The sequence below is a fragment of the Epinephelus lanceolatus genome, chromosome 9, assembly GCF_041903045.1.
Source record: "Epinephelus lanceolatus isolate andai-2023 chromosome 9, ASM4190304v1, whole genome shotgun sequence".
Classification (NCBI taxonomy): domain Eukaryota; kingdom Metazoa; phylum Chordata; class Actinopteri; order Perciformes; family Serranidae; genus Epinephelus; species Epinephelus lanceolatus.
This window is the reverse complement of record NC_135742.1, coordinates 29,158,322-29,181,331: the sequence shown is the minus strand read 5'-3', so window position 1 is coordinate 29,181,331 and position 23,010 is coordinate 29,158,322. Positions and strand designations below refer to the sequence as shown.

The 23,010-nt window shown below is 41.4% G+C and overlaps 2 protein-coding genes across 3 annotated transcripts in view; both read left to right on the top strand.

The window, feature by feature from the left end:
• The first annotated feature begins 13 nt into the window (after nucleotides 1–13).
• smn1 (survival of motor neuron 1, telomeric) lies at nucleotides 14–3,962 on the top strand. The gene is made up of 8 exons (XM_033618898.2): nucleotides 14–141; nucleotides 632–703; nucleotides 849–974; nucleotides 1,249–1,440; nucleotides 2,380–2,553; nucleotides 3,031–3,108; nucleotides 3,319–3,426; nucleotides 3,694–3,962. The coding sequence occupies exons 1-8, from the start codon at nucleotides 94–96 to the stop codon at nucleotides 3,748–3,750; spliced, it is 855 nt and encodes a 284-aa protein (XP_033474789.1). The 5' UTR covers nucleotides 14–93; the 3' UTR covers nucleotides 3,751–3,962.
• Nucleotides 3,963–10,759: 6,797 nt separating this feature from the next.
• rtkna (rhotekin a) overlaps nucleotides 10,760–23,010 on the top strand; it is a 67,089-nt gene continuing 54,838 nt past the window's right edge. The window contains exon 1 of one of the 2 annotated variants that reach the window (XM_033619877.2): nucleotides 10,760–11,178. In XM_033619877.2, the coding sequence (XP_033475768.1) occupies nucleotides 11,068–11,178 (111 nt within the window). In that variant the 5' untranslated portion in view covers nucleotides 10,760–11,067. The remainder of the gene's footprint in view (nucleotides 11,179–23,010) is intronic. The other variant, XM_033619874.2, reaches the window with a different exon arrangement.

Below are 23,010 nucleotides of genomic sequence, written 5' to 3'. Positions count from 1 at the left end.
TCACGTTACTATAGTACGTCACCATTTCCGACGCACGTTACTCGTTAGTTGTTTAGCAAGTAGCAGTGAGCAGTGAAATCTACACATCTTCACATGGCGAATGGATGCAAAGACGTGTTGTTTACACGCGGAACTGGACAGGTTAGTTACAATGCACCAGTGAGCACAAGATGACAACACATGCCACACTTCATAGGCCGCTATATGTTTGTATGAGTTGGTAAGCTAGGAAGCTAAGCTACAAGGCAGTGCAAAATTCAGCTAAGTTGCGAAACAAAGAGCAAATGCAACACAGAAATGAAAGTAGAAATCCACAGGGCACCTGTCGTGCTTTTAATTGTCGAGATATTGCCTTATTGTAATACAGTGTGTCGGACAAACACAACGTGCGTAGCTTTAGCTGCTCAAGATGACAAACCTACTGTGGCATCCACAATGAGGTTAACATGACAGTTCTGGTTTCAGGTCAACTCCAGAAATAAGCTACACTGTAAAAATTCGCCGGAGGATTTTAAAAATGTCAAATCAACAACAATCTTCATCTGTCTTGTTTCGCATGTAATGGGAGATGCTTGTTAAAAATCTGTCACCTTTAGGGGATCCATGTTTAATCTGTTGTTCTCTATTTTAGAGTGATGATTCGGATATATGGGATGACACAGCATTGATAAAAGCTTATGACAAGGCAGTTGCATCATTCAAGGTAAAATGGAGGCTTGGCATCATATGTGCATGCAACCATGGAACCCATCAATTATCATATATGCAAAATTTGTTTTGCAGAGATAAATGTGCATGAATAATGTTTCTTTGTTCTTGCCACTCATGTCTCTTGCTTTGTGTGTCAGACTGCCCTCAAGGGTGAAGATGAGCCACAAGCTGCATCCTCTGAGAAAAATCATCCAGGAAAGAAACGCAAAAACAACAAAAAGAACCAGAGTAGGAAACGAACCAATGCACCACCGGATAAAGAGGCAAGTCTGGAATTAAATAATGGAGATGAATATACAGGAAGGAGGCTTATTGTTCAGCAGTTTTATTGGCAGTTTGTAGAGGTCTCAATGATAGAATTGAAATCAACATCATAGGTGTTTTAACATTTTAATGCACACAAGTTTGGTTTCTGTGTTCCATAACACATGTCAGTGATCTAAATTTGTGTTTGGAGCACCCTTTTTGGATTTGGTTTACTTCAAATCAGGAGATAACCAAACCAGATTGTTTACATTCTGTTATGTTGTGTCACAGTGGCAGGTTGGGGACTCGTGCAGTGCATACTGGTCAGAGGATGGCCAGCTCTATGCAGCCACCATCTCGTCCATAGATGAGAAGAGAGGCACTTGTGTAGTTGTGTTTACGGGATACGGCAACGAGGAGGAGCAGAACCTTGAAGACTTGCTTTCAGAGATTTCCGAGGGTGATGAGGAGACAAATACAAAGGTAAAGCAGTGCATAGCATTTTTTGTCATGTTTATAAAATGCAGTATATTTCATGTATTTTGTTAGATGTTAGTCATTGCTATATTCTTACCTGTTCATTTAACAGGTTATTGACATTTGTTGGTGGTGTTTTTGAATTATTCCCTCATGCAAATGCAAAAAATATAATATTGTCTCCCAACAGCAAAATTTGATGGCATTTACATTTTCCCACTAATAATCCCCTGTCGCACATGCACCGTAGTTTGTAGATCACTCACAGACTGTACACTCTGCTGTTCACTGTGAACAGAAGCTAGTCATTTTTCATTTTAAAAAATCACTTGGCAGTGAGTCAGCTCAAACCAGGTAATATTTCTAAAACCTCTACTCAAAGAAGAAAAGCAGCATCATCCCCTGACACAGTTCACACAGGGTTATGTCCTTTACTCTGCAAATATGCACACCAGAAATGAGAAATGACCAAAATTAACAGCATGTGTATGAAATATTACCTAAATATTACCTATTACCTACCTATTACCTTTGACATACTGTCATGTTTTATATGTTATTTGCTTTTATTTGACCACTATAGACGGAATATAATAGTAGGTAATAACTAAGAGAAGAAGTAGGGGTCAGTTGAGGCAACGTGAGATAAATTTGAATTACAGTACTTGATCTTTATCCAGTAATAACTCCTGGAGTGCTATGAACATAAAAAATTGCTGTCTCACAGTGTAATCAATTCACGGATTAAGTTGTAATTAGTAAAGCGCTTGCATCTTTTATGGATTGTAGATTAATTTGGCCATATATAAGTTAATATTTTTCACCTGATTTTGCTTTTTTATTATTCAAAAAACAAATTCAAATATAATTCAATTGTGGTATGAAAACAATGACAAAAAAGATGAATCAGGGTTTTAGTAATTTGTCTCTGTAATTGTGGTAAAGGAGGCAGAGTCGTCAACAGAGGAGAGCGACAGGTCAACTACACCAAACCAACACAAACAGCAACCTCACAGTAAACCCCAGAAGTCCAAGGCTCACAGAGAACCTCCTCCTATGTGGGGTCCCGGCTTCCCTGGGTTTCCTCCGGGCCCACCTCCCATGCATGCTTTCAGACCGGTAATAAGAAAAATTTCTTGTCTTCTTTCTTTATTAGTCAGCAAACAAAATGAACTGGTAATAGACTGTTTTAATACATATTGTTGCTTGAGTTTAAAATGTTAGAATCAAGTTTAAGACGATTAAGACTTTATAAAACCTGTTCGAAGCTTAGCTCTTTGCTGCAGCAACAGTCATAGTAAAATGACACTTAAACAATGAAGTGTTTACAGTGTTGACAATAAAACTGGAATATAAACAGCACCCTCTCAGAGCTGGAATTTATTGCTGGGGATTGTATTGGACTGCAATGAATTTTATTGGTGTTTATGTTAATATGTCTGTCCTCTGTATTGATGTGACTCTCTATAAAGTCATAAAATGAAAGAAAGACATGTTTTTGAAAATAATATATATTAAATCAAGCCTTACTGTTTGGTATAACTGGCATCACAGTGTTGTTTTCAACCCTTTCTGTGTCTTTATGTCCTCTGCCAGGGTGGAAGCAGACGATCTGGTGGTGGTCACGGGCCTGTACCTCCATCCTGGCCTCCCATGATGCCTTTTGGCCCACCAGTGAGTTGGAATATATTTCAACATTAACAAGAAATGCAAAAACTACAGTAGATACTGTTTTATCTGAGCAACAGATTTTGCAATCCACATATAAAAAGCACACACTCACTAGAAATCTGGTAAATTGAGAAAACACTGTCAGTTATTGATAGACAGCAGATGTCATCAACCTGCAGCATCTGTATTGTGATCACACTCTCTCCACCTTAGATGATCCCTCCACCTCCACCGATGAGTCCCGACATGGTGGATGACGAGGCTCTGGGCAGCGTGCTCATCTCCTGGTATATGAGCGGATATCACACGGGATACTACTTGGTATGCACACAGGAGCTAACTGATGTATTACGGGCTGTAAAAGGGATTTACAGCTTTTATTTACAGGTTCAGTCTCTTGCATTATGTTGTGAGGAGCAGCGGGCGTATATGTTAATTTGGATGCCTTTTTGGTAAAGTTACTCAGTCTTTCCTGTTATGCTTCTTAGCTAGAGGATCCTTTTTCATGGAATGCCTCCAGCTTTATAATAGGTGGGAGTCCTTGATTTTTAAAAGAGGAGTTCTATTAACATCATATTCTTTTTACAGGGGTTGAAGCAAGGACGCAAAGAAGCCGCCAATTGGACGAAACTGCACCACAAATGAAATGATCAACACAACGTTTTATAGTTTCAGTTTTTCAGGGCATCACTTGGAGCAGCAGCTGCCCGCCTTGTCGTGCCTGATGTATGTGTTTTGTTTCAATGAAATGTTATACACTGAAGTGCTTTGTGCTGGGAACAGAACATTCATCGGAGTTCAAGGAGGAGAGTTTTGTATTCTTTGTAAATAGATTAAATAAAGGCTATCAGAGCACAGTTGGTAACGCTCAGTGTTTTTATTGCACTGTAGAATAGATGCACTTTGTAAAAATGAAAATCTACTTGGCAAGAGATGTGTGTGATTGTTGCCACTTTTTTTTCAGTCATTATAAATATATTTCTCTCATTTATTTCACTAATTAGCAAAAGAGGGAATTATTATCCGAATGTGTGTGTGACAGACTCAATGATATGTGGTTGTAATGGCAAATACTGTCCAGCAGAAGTCAGACTAGTATAATGTAATCACGTTATAGGGAAATGTGGCATGAATACATAATGGCTTGGTGTTTAAACCTGTGCAGAACCATTGCCAAACCCTCTTCCCTTCTAATTGTGTGTCTGCTGTACACTTGTGTCTCTGGGCATGCTAAGAATTTGATTGCCAGCCAGACTTTGAGTCCTGCTTCGGTCCCACTGGTGCTTTTCCACACAGTTAATTCAGAGAATGGTTTCAGTATACGGGTTGCATTCAAGCTTTCTGTTTTCCCTGAGGTGACCCCCTCATCCACCAGCCAATATAGGATGGCATTCATCATGTTTTTCTCCTTGCATCAGATGTGTGCATATTTCAGGGTGAGAGTAGGCAAAGTTTCATCAACTGAAAGTATAAGACATTTGTTGAGTTGTGGAGATAAAAATTGATGTTTGAACAAAGTCATTGCGATATTAAGGTCATTGAGAGACATTTTGTCTTCACGTCCCTTAAACTTTACAACCTCAGACTTTGCAAGCCTGAAATGCAGACAAAAGGGCATTTGCAGGTCAGAGAGAGGACAGTGAAGTGTTTTACAGTGATGTAGCAGACACCAATGTTTTATAATTTTATATGGTATGCTTGTGCAGAATGAGAACATGAGGTCCATTGCTCCTTTTGTCTGCACAGCTATTATTTATCTCCTGAGTTGTCCTGTAAACTGATCCTAGAATGAAGTTTAATGATGTAAGAACAGCAGAGGAAGTAGGGCAATAGTTACTATATAGGAGAGTATATTTAGAATATAGAAAACCACATGTAATTACAGTGGGAACAGCCACAGCCATTCTGCTGAGCCTGTGGCACTTTCATTCCATGAAAAGAAAGCCCAACAGATTTCCCATATTTCCTATACGGGTGATTTGCTGCCTGTTTACACCCACTCCTCCAGTTGGGCAATTGATCATACGTTGTATGTGTGAGTGTGTGAGGCAGAGAGACAAACAGAATAGGATTTTGTGGTAACATGTAACAGCATGATTGTCTGCTGTTTTTGATATCATGTGATCTTCCTCCAGCTGCTCCGTGGCCATTGCTCTCTGAGTAAAGAGCGGCCCCTTTGTTTGTGTACTGACTGTGGTCTGCATTTTATAGCCCGCTGTGACTGTGCCAGTGTTGACTGCTGTATTTGATTCTCACTGTAGCAGTCACTTTTGTTTTTTCTTCTGTTTTGTGTGCATTTGTGTGGGCAAAAGAGGGGAAAAAAAGAGGGACGGTAACAGGAGAAAATGTAGTTTGTGGGATTTACAAACAGAATATGCACTATAAACGAGGGGTGATAAACCAGACCTATCTTTTCCCCACAGATGGATTTAAAATCTGCCGCGGCAAAGCCTGCACATAAGCCCCTTGCTTGCCTGACTCTGCAGCATACTGAGCTGCCCAAAGGGCTCGACGGAGCCCAGCGAGGAGTTAAAAGGGGGTCAGACCTAGCTTGGGAAAGCACTGCTCCCCTCTGTGACTGTCTACCCCCTACTGACCAGAGCGGCATGAGGCATGTAAACATAATCTGCATTTCACATAGTCCCTTCTAGGAGACAGACAGACATCCAAGTGAGATCACATTGCTGCATGAGTTACAGCGCCTTCAGCTATTTACTCAAGCTCCCAACATCAACAAACATCCCCCTTTTAAGTAAGAGACTTGGGGGGAGATTAGAGAAACAGGGGCTCCAAAAGCCCCCTTTCCCTTTTTCCATAGAGGCCAAGCACCAAACACTGCTGAACTACAGTCATCATTGTATGTTTAAGATTGTGGTGCAAACACCTTTAACCCATTAGCAGAGCAGAGTATTTGTGGCTGATGCTAAATCACTGGTTTTAAGTGTATGCAGGGCTGTTTCACTGTCAGCATAGTGCACAAAACTGGAGTTATCTGGCTGAGGCAGGCTGGGAAATGTAACACTATTTCTATTTTTTTCTTTGTTCTGAGGAACACAAACAAGTGTCTGCAAACAGACACTGAATATAGATTTTTATGATTGGCAGAGAGACAACAGATTGCTGTATCAAGGCTGTTTGTGATTCAGACAAAAATGAACAAACATGCCATTGCAACATGATACCATAATGCCAGACAGTGGATTTTCAGTTAATTGCCTACCCAGTGTTAGTTGAAGAAGTTGCGTTGTAAATAAAATCACAGTAAACAATGGCTCTCAATTACACAAACCCTGATGAAGACTTTATCGTAATGCATTGATTTCCAGTCCTGCATCACTGAAGGCTTTTAGCTGATCTGTGGCTTTTGTGTACCCTTTGATTCTCCTTTACCACACTTTATTTTGATAATTTTAGATGATACAGGAGGTCGTGATCGGGGTCACACAGTGTCCAAATGTGCAGCAAATAGATAAATAAGATGAGGAAAATAAGATAAACAGAGACTCTATTGAACACTGGCCTTTTACGTTCTTGTAATATCCTCACTGAAGTGCTCACTGAAAGCATGAGAAAGCAAAGAGTTTTGACATTGATTCATTTCAGGCCTGATGCACAAAATATCAGTCGGTACAAGGTTTTGTGTGATGACCTGGTGCGTTGCGTACTTCAAGTAATGAACAGAGTATTAAAGAATGAACAGGCAATCACACACCTACCTTGAGCCAAGGGTGGATAGTTCATGACTCTAGCAGTCCTGAAATGGATGTGAGTCCCAGTATCTGGATAAAATGTACCTTCTTGTGGGACTAAGTAGAGCTGCAGTATCGCCTTGTGTCATGAGGCTGGGACTTTGAAGCAGACCTCTGTCACCAGAGGTGGAAACAAATCATTAGCCTCTTTTACACTGCCTGTTCAAGGCAGGAATATCACGCTGTTGTGCCGCCTCGCTGTTCTGTATTAAAGGTATGATTGAGGAATGGGGGGACAGAAATATGTTGCTTTTAAGCTTGCAGCGGAGGCACTAACAGCCCCAAATCAGCATTTGTGTAAAAGCGACAGGGTGGGACGCTTGTGTGTTTTGCAAGTCACAGGTAAGTCTCAAGTCAAGTCCCAAGTCCTTAACTTTGAGTTTTGAGTCCTAAACAAGTCATAATGCACTCTTCATGACACTTTAACAGATCAGAAAAAAGTAGTGCTGACATTACACCTTGATTTAGCACTTTGAACCATTGCCATAACAGAATGACTTTTGTATGTTTCTATCCTGTCTTGTTGTATTTAACTCATCTCACATTGAAAACAAATGTCTACTTCCTCTTTATAGATTTGCTTGGGGGAAGGTATCAAGTATTTTCAAGTCAATAGACTCAAGTCCAAGTAAAGTCACGAGTCATTGGTGTTTGAGTCCAATTCAAGTCTTTTTAAATGTTGACAAGTATAATTTCATCAAATTTGTGACTCAAGGCTGACACGAGTCCAAGTTATATGACTCAGCCGCACAGCTCAGTCTGTCACACTCCATGTGGATGTGACCTCTGCCTCAGTGACACTGATCCTCGATGACCCTCTGACCTTACAGAATTCCGCTCACAGCAGGTCCAGTGAAGTCCTGGTGCCGCCACAGATCGTGAAGCACATTCCTGCTGGATTTCATGCCCTGTCGCAGATGCTCATAAATAAAATGTTGTACCATGGAGGCAAAGCCCCCCCCCCCTGTTTTACAGCCAGGCCCTCTAAGTAGTCTGCATTTTTGTTATTAAGGAAATGGGTGTTCTCAGAAGCCAAAGAGCAGCAAAAACGCATCACCTGAAACACATTATTTAAAAAGATCCTGGTCTTTTGACAGATCAGAAGAATTGTTTTATCTGGTATCCTCTTTATTGCTTTACGATAGGCTATCAAAGCCATGTGCGATTAACATCATTAACCCTGCTGGACCCACTATGAATATCATTCAAAGGTACATCACTTAGCCAAACATCACTTACATCTATATGTATTCTAGTGAAGACTTAAATATTTCCAGTGATATCAAACATGTAAGGTAAAACTTTTTTTTTTCATATGATTGAGCTGTAATTGAGGTTGATCCTCGTGTTCTTGATCCTATCAGTCTTATAGTGTGGGGAAAGGCTCTCACACTGAACTGCTCAAAGGGAATTTTAATTTTCAATAAATATTTAAGGCAGTGATTTTAATATATATTGAGGGGATGCATCCCTCCAGTATTCAAATATGGTTATAAGACTTAAATAGACTTAATTATACAGGTAGCCATGCACTACTGTCCTAAACAATCATTTGCAAATGTAATTATAATCATAAACTTAACAAATTCCCATTATTATTACTCCCAGCTCTACTAAAACAGCAGTTCTACGTGTGGTTTGTCCAAGTGGTGTTGCCATACCCCAGCAGAACACAACTCACGGGCATATTCATGTCTTTATTACATTATATTTGTCGGTAGGCTAGCCCTCATGAAGTCTGAGTAAAGTGTTAATTATTTTTGTTGCGCTGCTTGTGTAATTTATGTAGACAGTAGTAGCTTTCATTTGTTACATATTCATTATAGTACACTGTATAGCTGTACTTGCTCATGATTAATAATGTAATGTAGTGGGAACTGAGTTTTCAAATTTTGAATGTTTTTCTGGAGGAGAAAAACATCTGCCCCTGCTGGCAGATTTGGTCCCCCCAAGTGTTGACTCCATGACTACAGCCATGTAAATATCCATACATCACTGGTAAAAAAGGAAAAAAAAGTGAACTTGGAACTGCAATTTGAGGACAGAATATATTCATATTCTGACAGTAATAGAGTGACAAGGAGCAGCATGAATGGCAATTATAAAATACCATATCGTATATCTAGATTTGGACAGCTATACAGGTCAGCTGTGTCCATAAAGGGCTGTCAACTCTGGAGCACATTACTCACTAAAATCAAAGTGCTTACAGATTTAAAATCCTTCACAACAAAGGTCAAGGGCTGACTAAAAGCAAACCAGAGCAGTGCCCACTCTGAGCCAAATGCACTCAAAGTTTTAAGGGGTATTAGTGTAAGTGTTTTGGTGTATTGTGGTATGTGTATTTTAGTAGGCTATATGTATTGTGGAATGCGTTCAGTGGTATGTCTTTTGTAGTAGATGTATTGTGGGATATGTTTTGATGTATGTATTGTGGTATATGCACTGTGGCATGTGTATAGTGTGTGGATTGTGCTTTATATATTTTATTGTGCCTTCCATGTTTATAGTGTATTGTTGTTGTATGATGTTTTAAACTATATATTTTTCTATAACAATTTAGGTCCACATGTAAAAGCCCAACTAGGCACAAGAGTTGAAAATTAGCAATAGATATAACCTCCTGTGACCCTTCGTCCTTATATGAGGACAACACATTTTGGGTTTTCTTGACCTTATAAGCCTTAAAAGGCCGTTTACACGTACACGGTGATTTTGATAAACGGAGACATCTTCCTTCGTTTGTGCCCTTCGTTTACACGCAAATGGAGATTTCTCCTCTGAAAATGAGTCTTTCTAAAAACTCCGGCCAGAGTGGAGATTTTGGAAAACTCTGGTTGCACATTTGCATGTAAACTGAGATAAACGGAGATAGACGGAGTTATAGGCATAGACATATATACATGTATATATGTCTATGGTTATAGGCAGCTGACGTCACAGTATGCGCCGGAACTTGCGCCTGTGTCAAAAGTGCGACCTATGTTGCTATGGTGACAATGGATACATGGAAGGCTTGAGCTTCTCGTTACACTGCCACCTACAGGTTTGGCATGCTGTTGTGTATATATATATATATACACGGGTAAGTGTAAATGAAGATTTTTTTGAAAACGGAGACGGTGAAATGTCTGTTTATGAAAATAGCCAGCAATGTGTAAACAGCCTCTAATTCTACTTAACTTAGACCCGTTGTCCTCGTTCATGGACACTTTTTTTGTGCCATTTAGTGGTAGTAAGAGCACAATACACTAATCCATGTAAAAACAAGATGGCAGCCATCTCTGCCAAGTCAGTATGCAGCTCTTTGTCTTATAATATGGCACCAAGTTTGACCAATTAGCAACAGTAACATTGGGACTTAATTGTTGCCTTGTTTGAGGACATTCACACCAAACTTTTGTTAACAATGTTTAGTTTTTTATATCTACCTAGTTCTTCTGATCCCACATAGTTAGGAGTGATTAAAAATGCACACCAAACAAAAGTGTTTTGGAGGAGGATAAACTCTCAGTCCCATACTCTGTATTGGAAGTATGTTAAATTGCACTGTCCCTATCCAATAAAAAAATGAATGAATAAATAAATACATGAATATAAAAGTAGTCTAATTTCCAAGAATGCCCTCATGTGGGCTTTTTGTATTTTGCATATTCTCTTATATGCCAGAATAAAAATAATCAAGGCACCAAATGTTGATAAAATAATTGGTGTGGTTTCATGCTTCGTCCGTCCCTGCTGAATGACTTGCATAAACAGGCCTCCAGCAGGCATGTGAGATACTGCAGTGGTAAATCTCTACACGGCATTCATCGCCGGTAGGGGTCTCCGGCACAGGACAGGGCAAAGTTAGGTCCCAGCCCCACCACATGGGGTGTCACCGTGTCACTGTTGCGCGCTCAAGGGGCAGTGTTGGGAAAAGTGAAAAGTCAGCTGTGTAGGAAGACAACGTAAATCTGTGTGTGTTTTTTTCTTTTCTTCCCTACGAGTAGACTTGCTTCAGTCGCGGCTCCCACATCAGAGGAAACGCCGGTGTTTGATTCGGGGCTTGCCTTAATCTCCTGGGAGTTCTCCCCCACCCGGTGAGGCCGTTTTGTTGCCACCTGGATCTGCGCTGTGCTGTTTGGCAGCTTCCGAAGCTTTGCGCTCACTTTAAGTTGAGCTAATACGCTGTGCACAGGACTATCTGTGAAGTTGGCAGAAAGCAGGGACGATGTTTTGCCGAAATCAAACGGCGAGAGCAACCGTAGCTCGCGGCTCTGCCCTTGAAATGGAGATACGGCGAGGGAAGTTCAGAAAGAGCGTTTTCCTGGACACATCACAGGTAGACGCAGATTGTCCGCCAGTTATCACCACTGTCTCGCCCCACACACACACACACACACACACACACACACACACACTCAAACAAACACACACATATACTATAGGGGATTCTCTGTTTTCAACTTTGACTGATTTCTCTCTCACACACACTACACACTAACTTAGTTGGCACACTTTTAATCTTGTTGTGAAGGCTTTTGAGTTGTGTATCCTGCCTTTTGCTTTGTGCGATATTTTAATTAAACTGCACCGGAGAGCTGAGCTGCTGCGTTCAGGTCCTCAAATTAAAGCTCTTAATTGCAGCATTTACAAACTACTTTGCATTTTACTCCACTCTAAACAAAAAACAATAATATCCCTACAGAGACTTTAAAGTGTGTCTGTGGCACTTAGTAGTGGGTGGGTGTAGTAACTTAAATGTGCTTTATGTTGTCTTCCATCTCCCATGGTGTTGTTTTAATATTCCAAAATGGTTTAATATTGCATAGTTTTGTTGGGATGCTGGCACATTCAGGTGGTTGCTGTCATTTGTTTTCTCATAATGGCTTATTTTTATTTTTAAAAAATGTATTATACTTGTGTAATTTTGTTCTCCGGAGATTCCCGCTTCCCTTGGTACTCATCTTGATCAACTGTGCTCACACACTTTCTTTGAGCAACACTGCAACATTTCCAAACTCTTGTGTTGGCTCACTTGTGTGTCTTTTAACTGCTTTAGTTTTGGCTGCAGCATGTGGACAGTCACCCTCAAGGGAACAGTAAGAAAAAAAAGCCTGCATCCAAAAGTTGAGAACTAGGTCAGAGCTGTGTATCCCTCTCACCTGTTTATCACTGGATTAGAGCTGGTACTCTTCTTCATGCATGTTTTCCTCTTCCTCTCCCTGCAAAGCTCCTATGTCAACATCTGCTTCATATTAGCCACCGTTTGTCGGCAGAGCAGACAGGCTCTGAAGCGGCTTCCAATCCAACCTCTAATTATTTTTACTCACGGGCCACTTTAATACTGTTTTGATGGAAAGTCCTCCCTCTGTCTATCTCCATTCTCTTCCTCTCCCTCTCTCTCAAACACACACACACACACACTTGCCTGTGAGCCGTGGCAATTTGCATATTACTTTGGTTTCACTTGAGAGTGCTGGTATTTGGTTATTCAGTCAGAAACATCCAGTTTTAGGTGTAAAATTAAACCCACATTTCAGCCGCACAGAGTTGTGGAAGGTCCGAAGATTGTTATGGGGTTACTAGACAGAAAAAGAGGGATGTGTGTGTGGGGGAAAAGAGTATCAGAGAGAGAAGAGGTGGTGGATTCAATTGTAAGAGGATATTTAAGGAATGTTAATGGTGCGATATAGCAAATGGAAAAGATAGAGTATTGATTCTGTCTCCCTCCTTCGCTCTTTAAATCTCTCTTGCTTTTTCACCCTGCCAATGTGTGAGCAGGCATACACATTGTCAACTTATGTGTACTAGTTGTTTATAATTCTTGTCACAGGAAAACACCACTAACCCCCGGAGAGTCAGGCACACTCACATTGATTTGTAGTCAGAATTGCCCTGATCTGGTGTCTGAGCAGCGTGAGTTCATATCTGATGCACAAGTTCATACAGGCCAACAATACATAACACCTCCTGGAGGTGCAGTAGTGTTATTGTATTGAAGTCTGTACAGCAGTGATACTCAACTTATGGTGCACGGGCCATATTTGGCCAGCAATAGGCTGCCAGGGGGCCAGGCGACAATTTTTAACTCCCATTGAAAATGTATTGAGTCGCACTGCTTGTTTTTACTTGGAATGTTAAAAAGGTGGCAGAGTGCATAAAAACATCAAAATACAGCTTTTTTTAGCAAATAAAAAATGCCAGGGGAGGACCCTCTGGACCCCCAATGGAGATTCTCCGCCGAGCCTCAACTGCCCTCAAATCCTGGGTTGAATCCAAATGTCAGGACTTCACTGCACTTGCAGAGTCACAGACTTTGCAGGAGCATTCCCAGGAAGTTTGGGAGTGTTGAGGTGTGTCCAAATCCACAAGTTGTTCAGTCCACAAGGGACCTCAAGTGAACTTTCCGCAGATTTCCAGAGACTCTGCTTGGGGTGCAGACATCGCTGATTTAATTACCCACAAATCATTGCAATATGGACGTAACATTGTGGGGTTTTTTTCATAAATGTGTAAAGCAATTATTGCATTAAAACGTTACTTGAATCATGTAGGACCAGAGGTATTATTCAACCACATAATGACACAGAGATATGTATACGTATAGGCTATAAGGTTAGCACAATGAAAATGCGTTTTATTATTGTAGCCTACCCTACAGGCTAAAAGCTGTGCAGTGTAATGCAAATAGGCAAAAGAAAACTGACAGAATAACAATAAAATGTCATCCAATAAGCACTATTCAATTTGATTTTATTTTTTAGTCGTAGTCCGGCCCTTATTTACAAACATAAGTGTATTTGAATATGTGTAGCCTATATGCTATATAAAAACGTATGAAAATTATTTAGTTCAGTCACAAGAAAGCCTATACATGGGATTTATATATTTGTTATCTGCTGGGACAGATGAACAGACACTATTCATCAACTTGCGTGAGGAATGTGACAGCACTGATCATTGTGTACATACTTGTCGCTTGAATGTTTCCATAGCAACAAGTGAAAGACACTTAAAGCCTGTCTATCAGTGTCTCGAAGTCTACAGAAGTCAATGATGACAGTGAACACATCACGGTACTTACGACTAAAGTCTGCAAGGGTTTAGTTCACACGTCCAGAGGGTGGAAATTTGGATTCAGCCCTAGAGATGCCCCTGTGTACACCTGATCTGTGTGGGGCTGCTGCAGCTCTTGGCAAAGATCAGTTAAGACAGCAAATGTGTATAGGTTTAACAATTCATTCATTATATATAATGATAATATAATGATAATATTAGTTTATTAACTGGCCCCAGGCCCCCTGTCACTTGCAACAGTGGCCCCTGGGCAAAGCAAGTTGAGTTTCCCTGCTGATCAGTATCTCAGACAAGATTAAATGATCTCATGTGCTTTGGGGTTTATTTTCAGATGGTATGACTGGATGATTGTCTTCGGAGCTTGTAAACAGTGTAAGCAATTTTCCTCAGAGGCATTGTGATAAGAGAGATAAGCACATGGTCTTTTTAGGGCAGTGGAGGCAATCACGACCTATCTTATATAATATTTGTATTTATTTGGCCAGTGAGGTTGACTGAGGACTTTTCTTTTTTAGGGAAAAATTAAATCAGAAGTGATAAAACGGGGACTGACGAGGCATATACCAGACCTTTACATTAATCTTCATAGATATTCCACCCCTACCTCATATTACTTTCTTCTGTTTAGTCTCTGCATTAGTTATTTATCAGGGTAAAGACTTCCCTTCTTTTCACAACAACAATCATTGCTTCCTTAACTGTGTAATCTGCTCTCTGCTGGTTCTCATACAAGATTAATTTGTGTCTCTGCCTTTGTTGCCAATGCTAATGATCCTCTTTCAGAGACTGAGACTTTCCTCCGGCCCTGTGTGTTAGGGCTCTCTCAATGCCACTGTGGAACCAGTCTGTGGCATTTCAATGAAGCAGGCTACCTCGGTGTGAAAGCACCCCATTTTCACCGCGCCAGGGGATATCATGTTTGTGTGTGTGTATGTGTGTGTGTGTGTGTGTGTGTGTGCGCGCGCGTGCGCACGCGCATGTTCATTTGTGCCAACATTTGAGCTTCTTATGTAAATGTGTGTATGTGAAGGTGGTTTGTCTGGAAATTCTGTCGGTCAATGACATGTTATCAGAGAATGAAACACACAATTCTCAAACAGCAGACAGAGAAGGTCTCTTTTGTTGGACTGAGCCCAAAGTGAGCAGTGCCAACTGTGTTTTAAAAAGTCATTTTGTATATAGTGGGGCAAAAAAAAAAAAAGTATATTTGGCAGCAAAAAGACACTGGTTAGTGACTAAATCTTACATTAGGCCATAGTCACAACAGAGAGCTATGTATATTTAATTAGCTTCAGAATTTAGCATTAAATACGGTTGTTGTTAAAGGGTCTCTTGTAGCGTTTTGCATGGAGTAAAATGGTAAAAAAGAAAAAATGTGTGTGTGTGTGTGTGTGTGTGTGTTAATCTGCCTAGAAGCTGGAGGCAAATGAAGCCAAGAGTATTATTTTGTTAGACTAAATGACTGCTATTATTAATCCAGAGAGAACCAGATTTCTTCAGATTTCTGTGGATTTATGTGCCTAATTACGGCAATCAGTTATGTAAATAAAAGATTAAAATGTTGAAATGGCTGCCAGACATCTAATTTGCCGTTTATACTTATTATATCCTTGACTAGTTATTGTTTCCATGTGAATATAATTCAAGGGTCTCCATTGTCAAGAGAAGTCCTGACAGTCTGACTCGCTGTGTTCCGACTCTGCCACCACTGAGGTCCTGTGCTGAATCACTCTGCTGTGTGTGCATCACAAATTGACAGGGCAATATGGTCAGAGAGTGGAAGGAGAATGAGAAACCGAGCAAAAGATTGCATGCTCATGGAGCATATGTCCAGAAATCCATTCTGCAGCCGTCCTGTCGATCCTCTGCCTGCCCCTCTCAGTGGGATCAGAGAAGACATCTGCTTTCTGCATCCCTCCTCTCTGATCCACAAGGCCTCCAGTGTGTCTCCGCACTCTGCTCTGTCTTGGCGCTCATCGGCTCTGCTGTTTCAGCTGAAGCCACCCAGGCATGCAGTGGGAGCCTGGGCTAGCGCAGTTATTATCATGGAGGTGGGGATGGAATGTCCTGTATTTCAATGTTCTGACTTATGTTTAACTCAAGGATGGTCCCCACTACTCCACACCACTGTGGCTACCACCAGCTATGCAGGGCCAGGAAGTGGTTTCATGCGTGTGCAATGACACACCCATCCACCCACACTCTCTCCCAGCTTGCAGGCGCGTATGGCAAAGTCTGGTTGTCTGCCCATTTGTGTTGAGTAAGAGCTTTAACAGCTTTGGGCTGCGATTTGGTTGGTTTTGGTGCTCTGCCCTTCTCCACCCTGTAGATCCACACATTCTCACCAGTAAGTATCCAAACTCAACATACTAGTGGCTTTAGTGAAATTTTGGATACTATGGGTGTTCCCCTTTGCTCAGCATATAGTCACCCACCCTGAGAAGAATGTGTTGGTCACACCAGTAGTGCGGTAACTCCTTTCTTCAAATTTGGGCGCAGTGATGCAGTGTTTTTTATGCAAAGTCATACAAAAGACAAAGCTCTTATCAGAACTCGGTCCAGCTGGACAAGTGTTTCTCCATATTCTGATATTTCCGGTACGGGGAATATTTTTGCTTTTATCAGTGAAAACTGATATGTCCTGGTGTTATTTCTCCCAAGTCAGAGATATTTTCTAACTGATATGTCTTCTCCAGATGCTCAGATGTATGGTTTATAGTTCACAGAGGCAGGCCTTGCACTGTAGGCAGCCTCATGTTCAGCAGCTTCTCAGTGTGGCTTCTGTAAGTGTTTAATGTGGCCTGGCAGAAAGCTGTGATGAACTAAGCCTGTTTATGTAAGCATATGTTTGCCTCCCCGCATACACCGAGGGAGAGAGGTCATATAGATGTTGCCAGGACGACACTTGCCAGCAAGAGGAAGCACCTCAGACCATGAACCCAATGAGAGAAGAGTCGCTTTCAAGGAATGCCAAAACTTCCTCCGAGTCTCCCTCTCTCAGAGAACAATGAGGCATCACTGCACTGCAGCCCAAAACCAAACCCTGTGCTGGGGCTTGAAATGCCAGGGAAGGGGGCTCAGAGGCCTGGAGGTTCTTAAGAGTAGATCCATTTTAACAGATTTCAGTGCCAGAGATGCCAAGACTGGCGTGTAAGAGTTCAGTGAGAGAGTTATGATATAACATTTGTAGCCCAATCTTCCAAATTAGCGTGGGACTACCCAGTAGTGCTTAAATCTGTATGAACTTTAAAGTGTGCGTCTGCTGCCTCAGGGCTTTTTGGCGAGTTGAACACTGCAGGGGTGCAGGAGAGATGCCAGGGAAAAGTTTACCCCATCCAAGACCCTTCCTCTCAAACAAAGCTCGACCACTGGAGCTTTCTGCTTGGAGGCTTTCTTGGTATGCTGAGGGATATTTTAACTAGCAAATGTTTAACTTTTTTTTAGTACACCGGCTTTGTGTTTACATCATTGTGGAGCACTGTTCCCACTCCTGCCTCTCAGTGCTAGCACAAATGAAAAATTGTTTAATCTCAGTTTCTTCAAGCCGTGAGTAAACTTCAAAATTCAGCCAATGTCCTGCTATTGTTCCCATGGTAATGACTGGACTGTTTGCCTAATAAGTTTGGTGAAAGAGAGAACAAAGCCTTATTGTTCAAATATTTAATAAAGATTCTAACTTCTCTCACTATTGAATTAATTCACACACACACACACACACACACACTCTTTATCTTTTTATGCAACTAGGCAAGGTTATGCTGCAGTTTATTATTTAACACAATAGGCCTATTGTTTGTAGAGAAATTTAATACATCAAATGTAATTCACGTAATGCCCTTGCTGTGAGGTAGTGATAATCTCTTTCGGTCTTTAATTTGTTCATTTTCACCGTGGGCTATCTGAACAACAGCTGACGAACGTCATATACTGTAGGTTTGCTCACTTGTTGTGGGGCCTCAAAAGCTCTGACAGTCTCTGTTCTTTCCTATTTCATCCACCCACACACAGCATTAGTCTCATAGTTAGCGGATGTCCTCCTGCACTGGGCCTTCAAGGACAGCACTTTCCTTCACAGCCTTATCTTATCTAAGTCCCACTGACCGGACATGCTGGACAACTTATTTGCTGCTTTGTTACAGATGCCATTCAGCTACCTAATTCCAGGGGCCTCATTAAAGACAGAAAAGATAGATTTCCAAATTGCTTGACCTGTCTTAACTTCAGTTTTAAAGACAGGAAAATTCCTGTCTTCCCATTACAGAAGCAATTCCTAAACTCATGGCGGTGCCCTATCCTATCTAAGACCTCCTAACTTATCTTAACTTAAAGGTCCAGTGTGCAGGATTTGGGGGGATATATTGGCAGAAATTTTTCCTGTAGTTTATGATCACCTGAAAATAAGAACTATTGTGTTTTTGTTACCTTAGAATGAGCCATTTATATCTATGCAGGGAGCATGGAGTCTGCATGTGCACCTCCATGTTTCTACAGTAGCTCAGATTGGACAAACCAAAACTGGCTCAAGATAGGACCATTCCAGTTTTTCTGTTTTTACGCTGGCCACCATAGGTAGCAGCCCCTCTGTGTCGAGCCAAACACCATTGGAAAACAACTGATTTTTAATCTGAAACGGCTTTATTCAGTGCTTTTATCAGTTTAAACCCCTGGTTATGCTTGTTTTGGAGAGGAAGAGACCTCTCTGAATATTTCGGCTTCTGTAAAAACCTCCTAAAGGTCTTGATCTTAAATCATCAGAGGGAAAAGGTGAGCCCACATTAGCAGGTGCTGGGCTAGGAGCCCCTCTATCGTGAGCTGAACAGAGTTGGGAGAAATACTGATTTGTAAAATGAAACTGCTTTATTCAGTGTTTTTACCAGGTTTAACCACTTGGTGTGTTTGATTTGGAGAGCAGGATACAGCTCCTGGTAAAAAAAAAACCTCCTGAAGGAATTGTAACTGGGAGGTTATGCTTGACACCCAGGATAAGTTTCAGCTCTTCAGGTCTTCATTGCTGCACAGTAAATGAATATAGAGTGGACTGCCTCTGTGTGAGGGCCATACATGTTTTTAGGCGTAAGTGTTTCGGTCGTGGAATGTGGTTAGTGGCCTGCGGGTCCGTGTGGCAACTGGTGTCAGGGTGCAGTCTAACAGCTGAGGGTCTGTTGCTGATGTTGCATGTGAACTCCACCCAACCACAGACACAGTACATTCTCTTGTGTGTCACAGGACTTGACTCTGAACAAGGAGTTATTAGAGAGAGCAAAGATAGATAGCGGACGTGTATGTACACATACACTCGCACAGGAAGTGAGTCACACATACTGTCAGTATCCACTTCACAGATGTATGGCTGCACATCTACAACCCTCCTTACTGTTCTGTTATGAATAAAAAAGCTGCTGTTTTGAACTCTTCATTAGTCGTTCATGGTAACTGCATTTCGTCAGCCTCTGTTTCACACACACACCTTCAGACGGTGACTAAGCAGCAGTGTCTCCTTGAGCAAGGTCCGTTGCATATTATCAGACACAGACAGGCTTTGTTCACACACTGTGCGCTGTCCCGAGCGAGGCTGTCACTGGCAGTGACTCAGTTAACGGACAGATGGAGAGATAGATGGAGGTGGCGCAATCACTGGATACTTTCCCACTCCCCCAGATGGGAAACTTCCTCCATGCATCATCAAACCTGTCTCATTCAGTTACCACCTTGGTTAGTGAAGTGGATAATGCTTTTGAATGAGAGTAACTCAGAACTGTTGCCATGCGAGTCCTTTCTTGTCTCCCTATTTTTACTGGGTAATACTGGAGAAATATGACAGTGGGATGATTTGGGTGCAGCCCTAGTTGTAAAGTATGCTATCTCAGACAATATGAATGACACTGAGCCAGAATTAGAGGTATATAAGAAACTAGATGAGGTTGTAAATGATGTAATACGGTAAAATGATGTTTGTTTCTTCCAGATTAAAGATAATGAAAATGGTTGACATTAAAGAAACATGCCACAGCTCTATATACTGCCTCTGTGAGCTTTCACATCCTTCCACCGTTTCATTCTCCCCAGTCTATCAACCTCAATGCCTCCCTTCCCCAGGAGAGCAATAATATGTGGGCCACACCACTTGTTTGAGGCTCAGGTCCCAAGATAGAGCCGGCAGGAAAATTGGCCTTGTAGGGCTAACCCACTTTCTTGATCCAGATTACACTGAGGAAGTCCTCCTTTGTCTCTACCTCTAGACAGCCATAGAAGATTACTGTTTGTTTTATGTCCCTTTATCTCTCAGTCTATTTTCACTGTTTGTCTTTCGATGCGCAACCCACCGGAGAGACCTTAACCTAAAGCCGTGGAGCTCGGTGCTAACAGACTGTAAAACAGAACTTGACTGCCTCATGCCAAAGGTATCTTCTTCCCTGCGAACATAAGACCCCCACTGTGTGCTGCTCTGTTAAACATTGACAAAAAAGACAGCCACCCACACACACATACACACACACGGAGATTCCAATGCGTGGTTTCATTTACAGTCTAGGACACTTGTTGTCAGCCCCCCTTGACTTATCACACAGGGCTTAGAAACATGAGAGGCTTTGTCTCTATGTGGAAAAATGGCATTCTGTGCTGGACACTTTTAAGAAATAGTTGGAATAGTTGGGCTGGTAAAACATAGATTTTATTTCCATTTTTTCCATTGTCCCTTGTAAATCTTGCTGGTGTTATCACAATAAAGATGGCCGGTGGGGTTGCAGCAGTATACCATAAACCTGTAAACCCTGATATAAAAAATTGAAGGTTATCTTCCGTGTATATTTGCTTATTTACGGTATTGTAAAAAATGTAAAAGGATGGAGAATCGCACCTGTGCATCTCCTTTCCTGCTGTCAGACTTTTTACACATACTTCTATTTTAAAAAATGGCTTCAAGGCTCAAGTGTTTGTTCAGCCAGGAACATTCCTTTAAGGGTCATTGTAACTAATGGTAATAATAACTGTAATACTGCATACTGATTAGTATGAAATTGTGATATTTTCCAAGATGGTTATCATACTGTGAAACCTCACACTGTTGCAACCCTACAATGTAGATATGTCTAGGTTTTGTTGCATTTTGTATGAACATGCAATCCAAACGAGTCAAAGTTGACCTACAGTTGAAATATATCGTCAACACTTTACAATAAGGTACATTAACCCAGATAGGTGGTGAAAAAAAAATCACTTTGCACTCTGTATGAAACCATTACAACACTGTATGCTCTAAGTTTAGCCTCCAACTTCACCAGGGACAAGTCATTAACTTTCAAGTCCACGTGGCCATTAAGGCTGAAGAATATGGGGCATGTCTATGTCACCTGACTATGCTACATCTTTTCTACTGTTCCCTCTATTCCAGGTTCTTCTTCTTCTTCTTTTTCTGGACAAAGAGGCTTTTTATCCCCTGATCACATACCTACCTGACTTTATTGTGAAATGGGTGGAGTCAGGGCCCCTCTTTCATGCGGAGGAATGCGCTGTGAAAGGAATCAATACGGAGGAATGTTTAGAGGGGTGTGTGTGTGTGTGTGTGTGTGTGTGTGTGTGTGGTGGGAAGGTGTGTTGCGCATGCCTGTTCCTGCACTGATTTGGACTGTTGTTACTATTGTTTTCATTTTGTGCAATCTCGCAGTGATGAGTTCGAGCTAAGTCACCCGCCCGCTCTCCGTGAACTGTGTGTAATAACCAGCTGTAGGTGTTTAGTTGATGGATGTGAGTATTGACTCTTAGTGCCAAATAATTCAGCGCGGCATTAAGTCTAAATTTAAAGCCGCATCTTAGAGAGGAAAGAGGGAAAGGGCAAAAGGGCACAACCACCAATGATGTTGCTCTTTGTTTTGATGGTGCCGAGCAGGTGTTTGACTTTATGAGAGCAGATGGGTCTATTATGCATGTCTGCCTTCCCTGCATGCTGCATAGTGTACTCGTCCCTGCCAGCATGGCTGTGTTTTAATGTGTTTGTTTACTGGGCCCAGTGGCAGACGGTGTGGTGTCAGATCTTGTTGTATCGTTGTGTTGTTCCTGCTGTCTCAGCAATTACTTTTATCGTGTCTGTCGCCAGGTTTCCATTATTACCTGAAGAAAAAGAAAGCGATCAGCTTGTTTAGATGTTCAATCAGGTCGATTTGGATCCTTAAAGGAGCACTTCACCCTCAAAATGACCATTTGTATATCAATTACTCACCCTGTGCTATGTTTGAATTCTTGAAGAAAACTTGTTTTTCACGCACACCTCAAAAGTGAGCATTCTTGATGAATTAAGGTTAAAGGGGACCGTGTTTAATGACAGCAAAACTACATCAAAACATCCATTTACAAACTCTCTTACAACCCGAGCAGTATAATCCAGGTCTAATTTATCCAGCTGAATGCTCAGTACTTCACAAACACATGCATTTTTGCTAAAACCTCACTGTTTAAGGGCCTTTTCACACCTAACTCTGCAAACCAAGGTTCACACTTCTGTTACAAGTACACTGAATACATTTCATCCAGTTAGGTTTGGTTCCATATTGCAATAATGCACACTAAAAGACTATACATGACATACCTATGTCACCCATGTGAGCCACTCCCCCGTCCTCCTCCTCTCTTCATCCTCTCGTAAAATAATTAAGTGTCAGAGTTTTTGTGAGTTTTTCCAGTTGACTCTTTATAAAATCATATCCTCTCCCCATGTGCCACCGCAGCTCATTTTGCTATGTCGCATTGTTCATGGACAAACTGAAACCCACACTGTGCATTTACTACCACTTGACAACTTTTCTGTTAATGTCTCCTTTGCTCTGAACTGTGTGTGTGAGTGCAGCCGCCAACATCGTCTCTCTGTTGCTCAGCCACACACACACACACACACACTATGCACTGAGGCACTACACTACTCTCATCACATGACGATAGCCTTGCAGAACTCTGGTGTGAAAAAATGTTTTCAGACTAGAAACGAAGCATGGTTGAGTTTGATTATTATTGTCAGACCAAGGTTCAGCTGTTTAGTCCGGACCATGGTCCAGGGGAGGTTTCACACCTGTAATTTTGGTTCAGATCAAACTGAAAAGTC

Coding starts and splice junctions, on each gene's coding strand:
- smn1 (XM_033618898.2), top strand. CDS start 94: ATGGCGAATGGATGCAAAGACGTGTTGTTTACACGCGGAACTGGACAG. Junction 704..848: donor AGGCAGTTGCATCATTCAAG/GTAAAATGGAGG, acceptor TTTGTGTGTCAG/ACTGCCCTCAAGGGTGAAGA. Junction 2,554..3,030: donor CCATGCATGCTTTCAGACCG/GTAATAAGAAAA, acceptor GTCCTCTGCCAG/GGTGGAAGCAGACGATCTGG.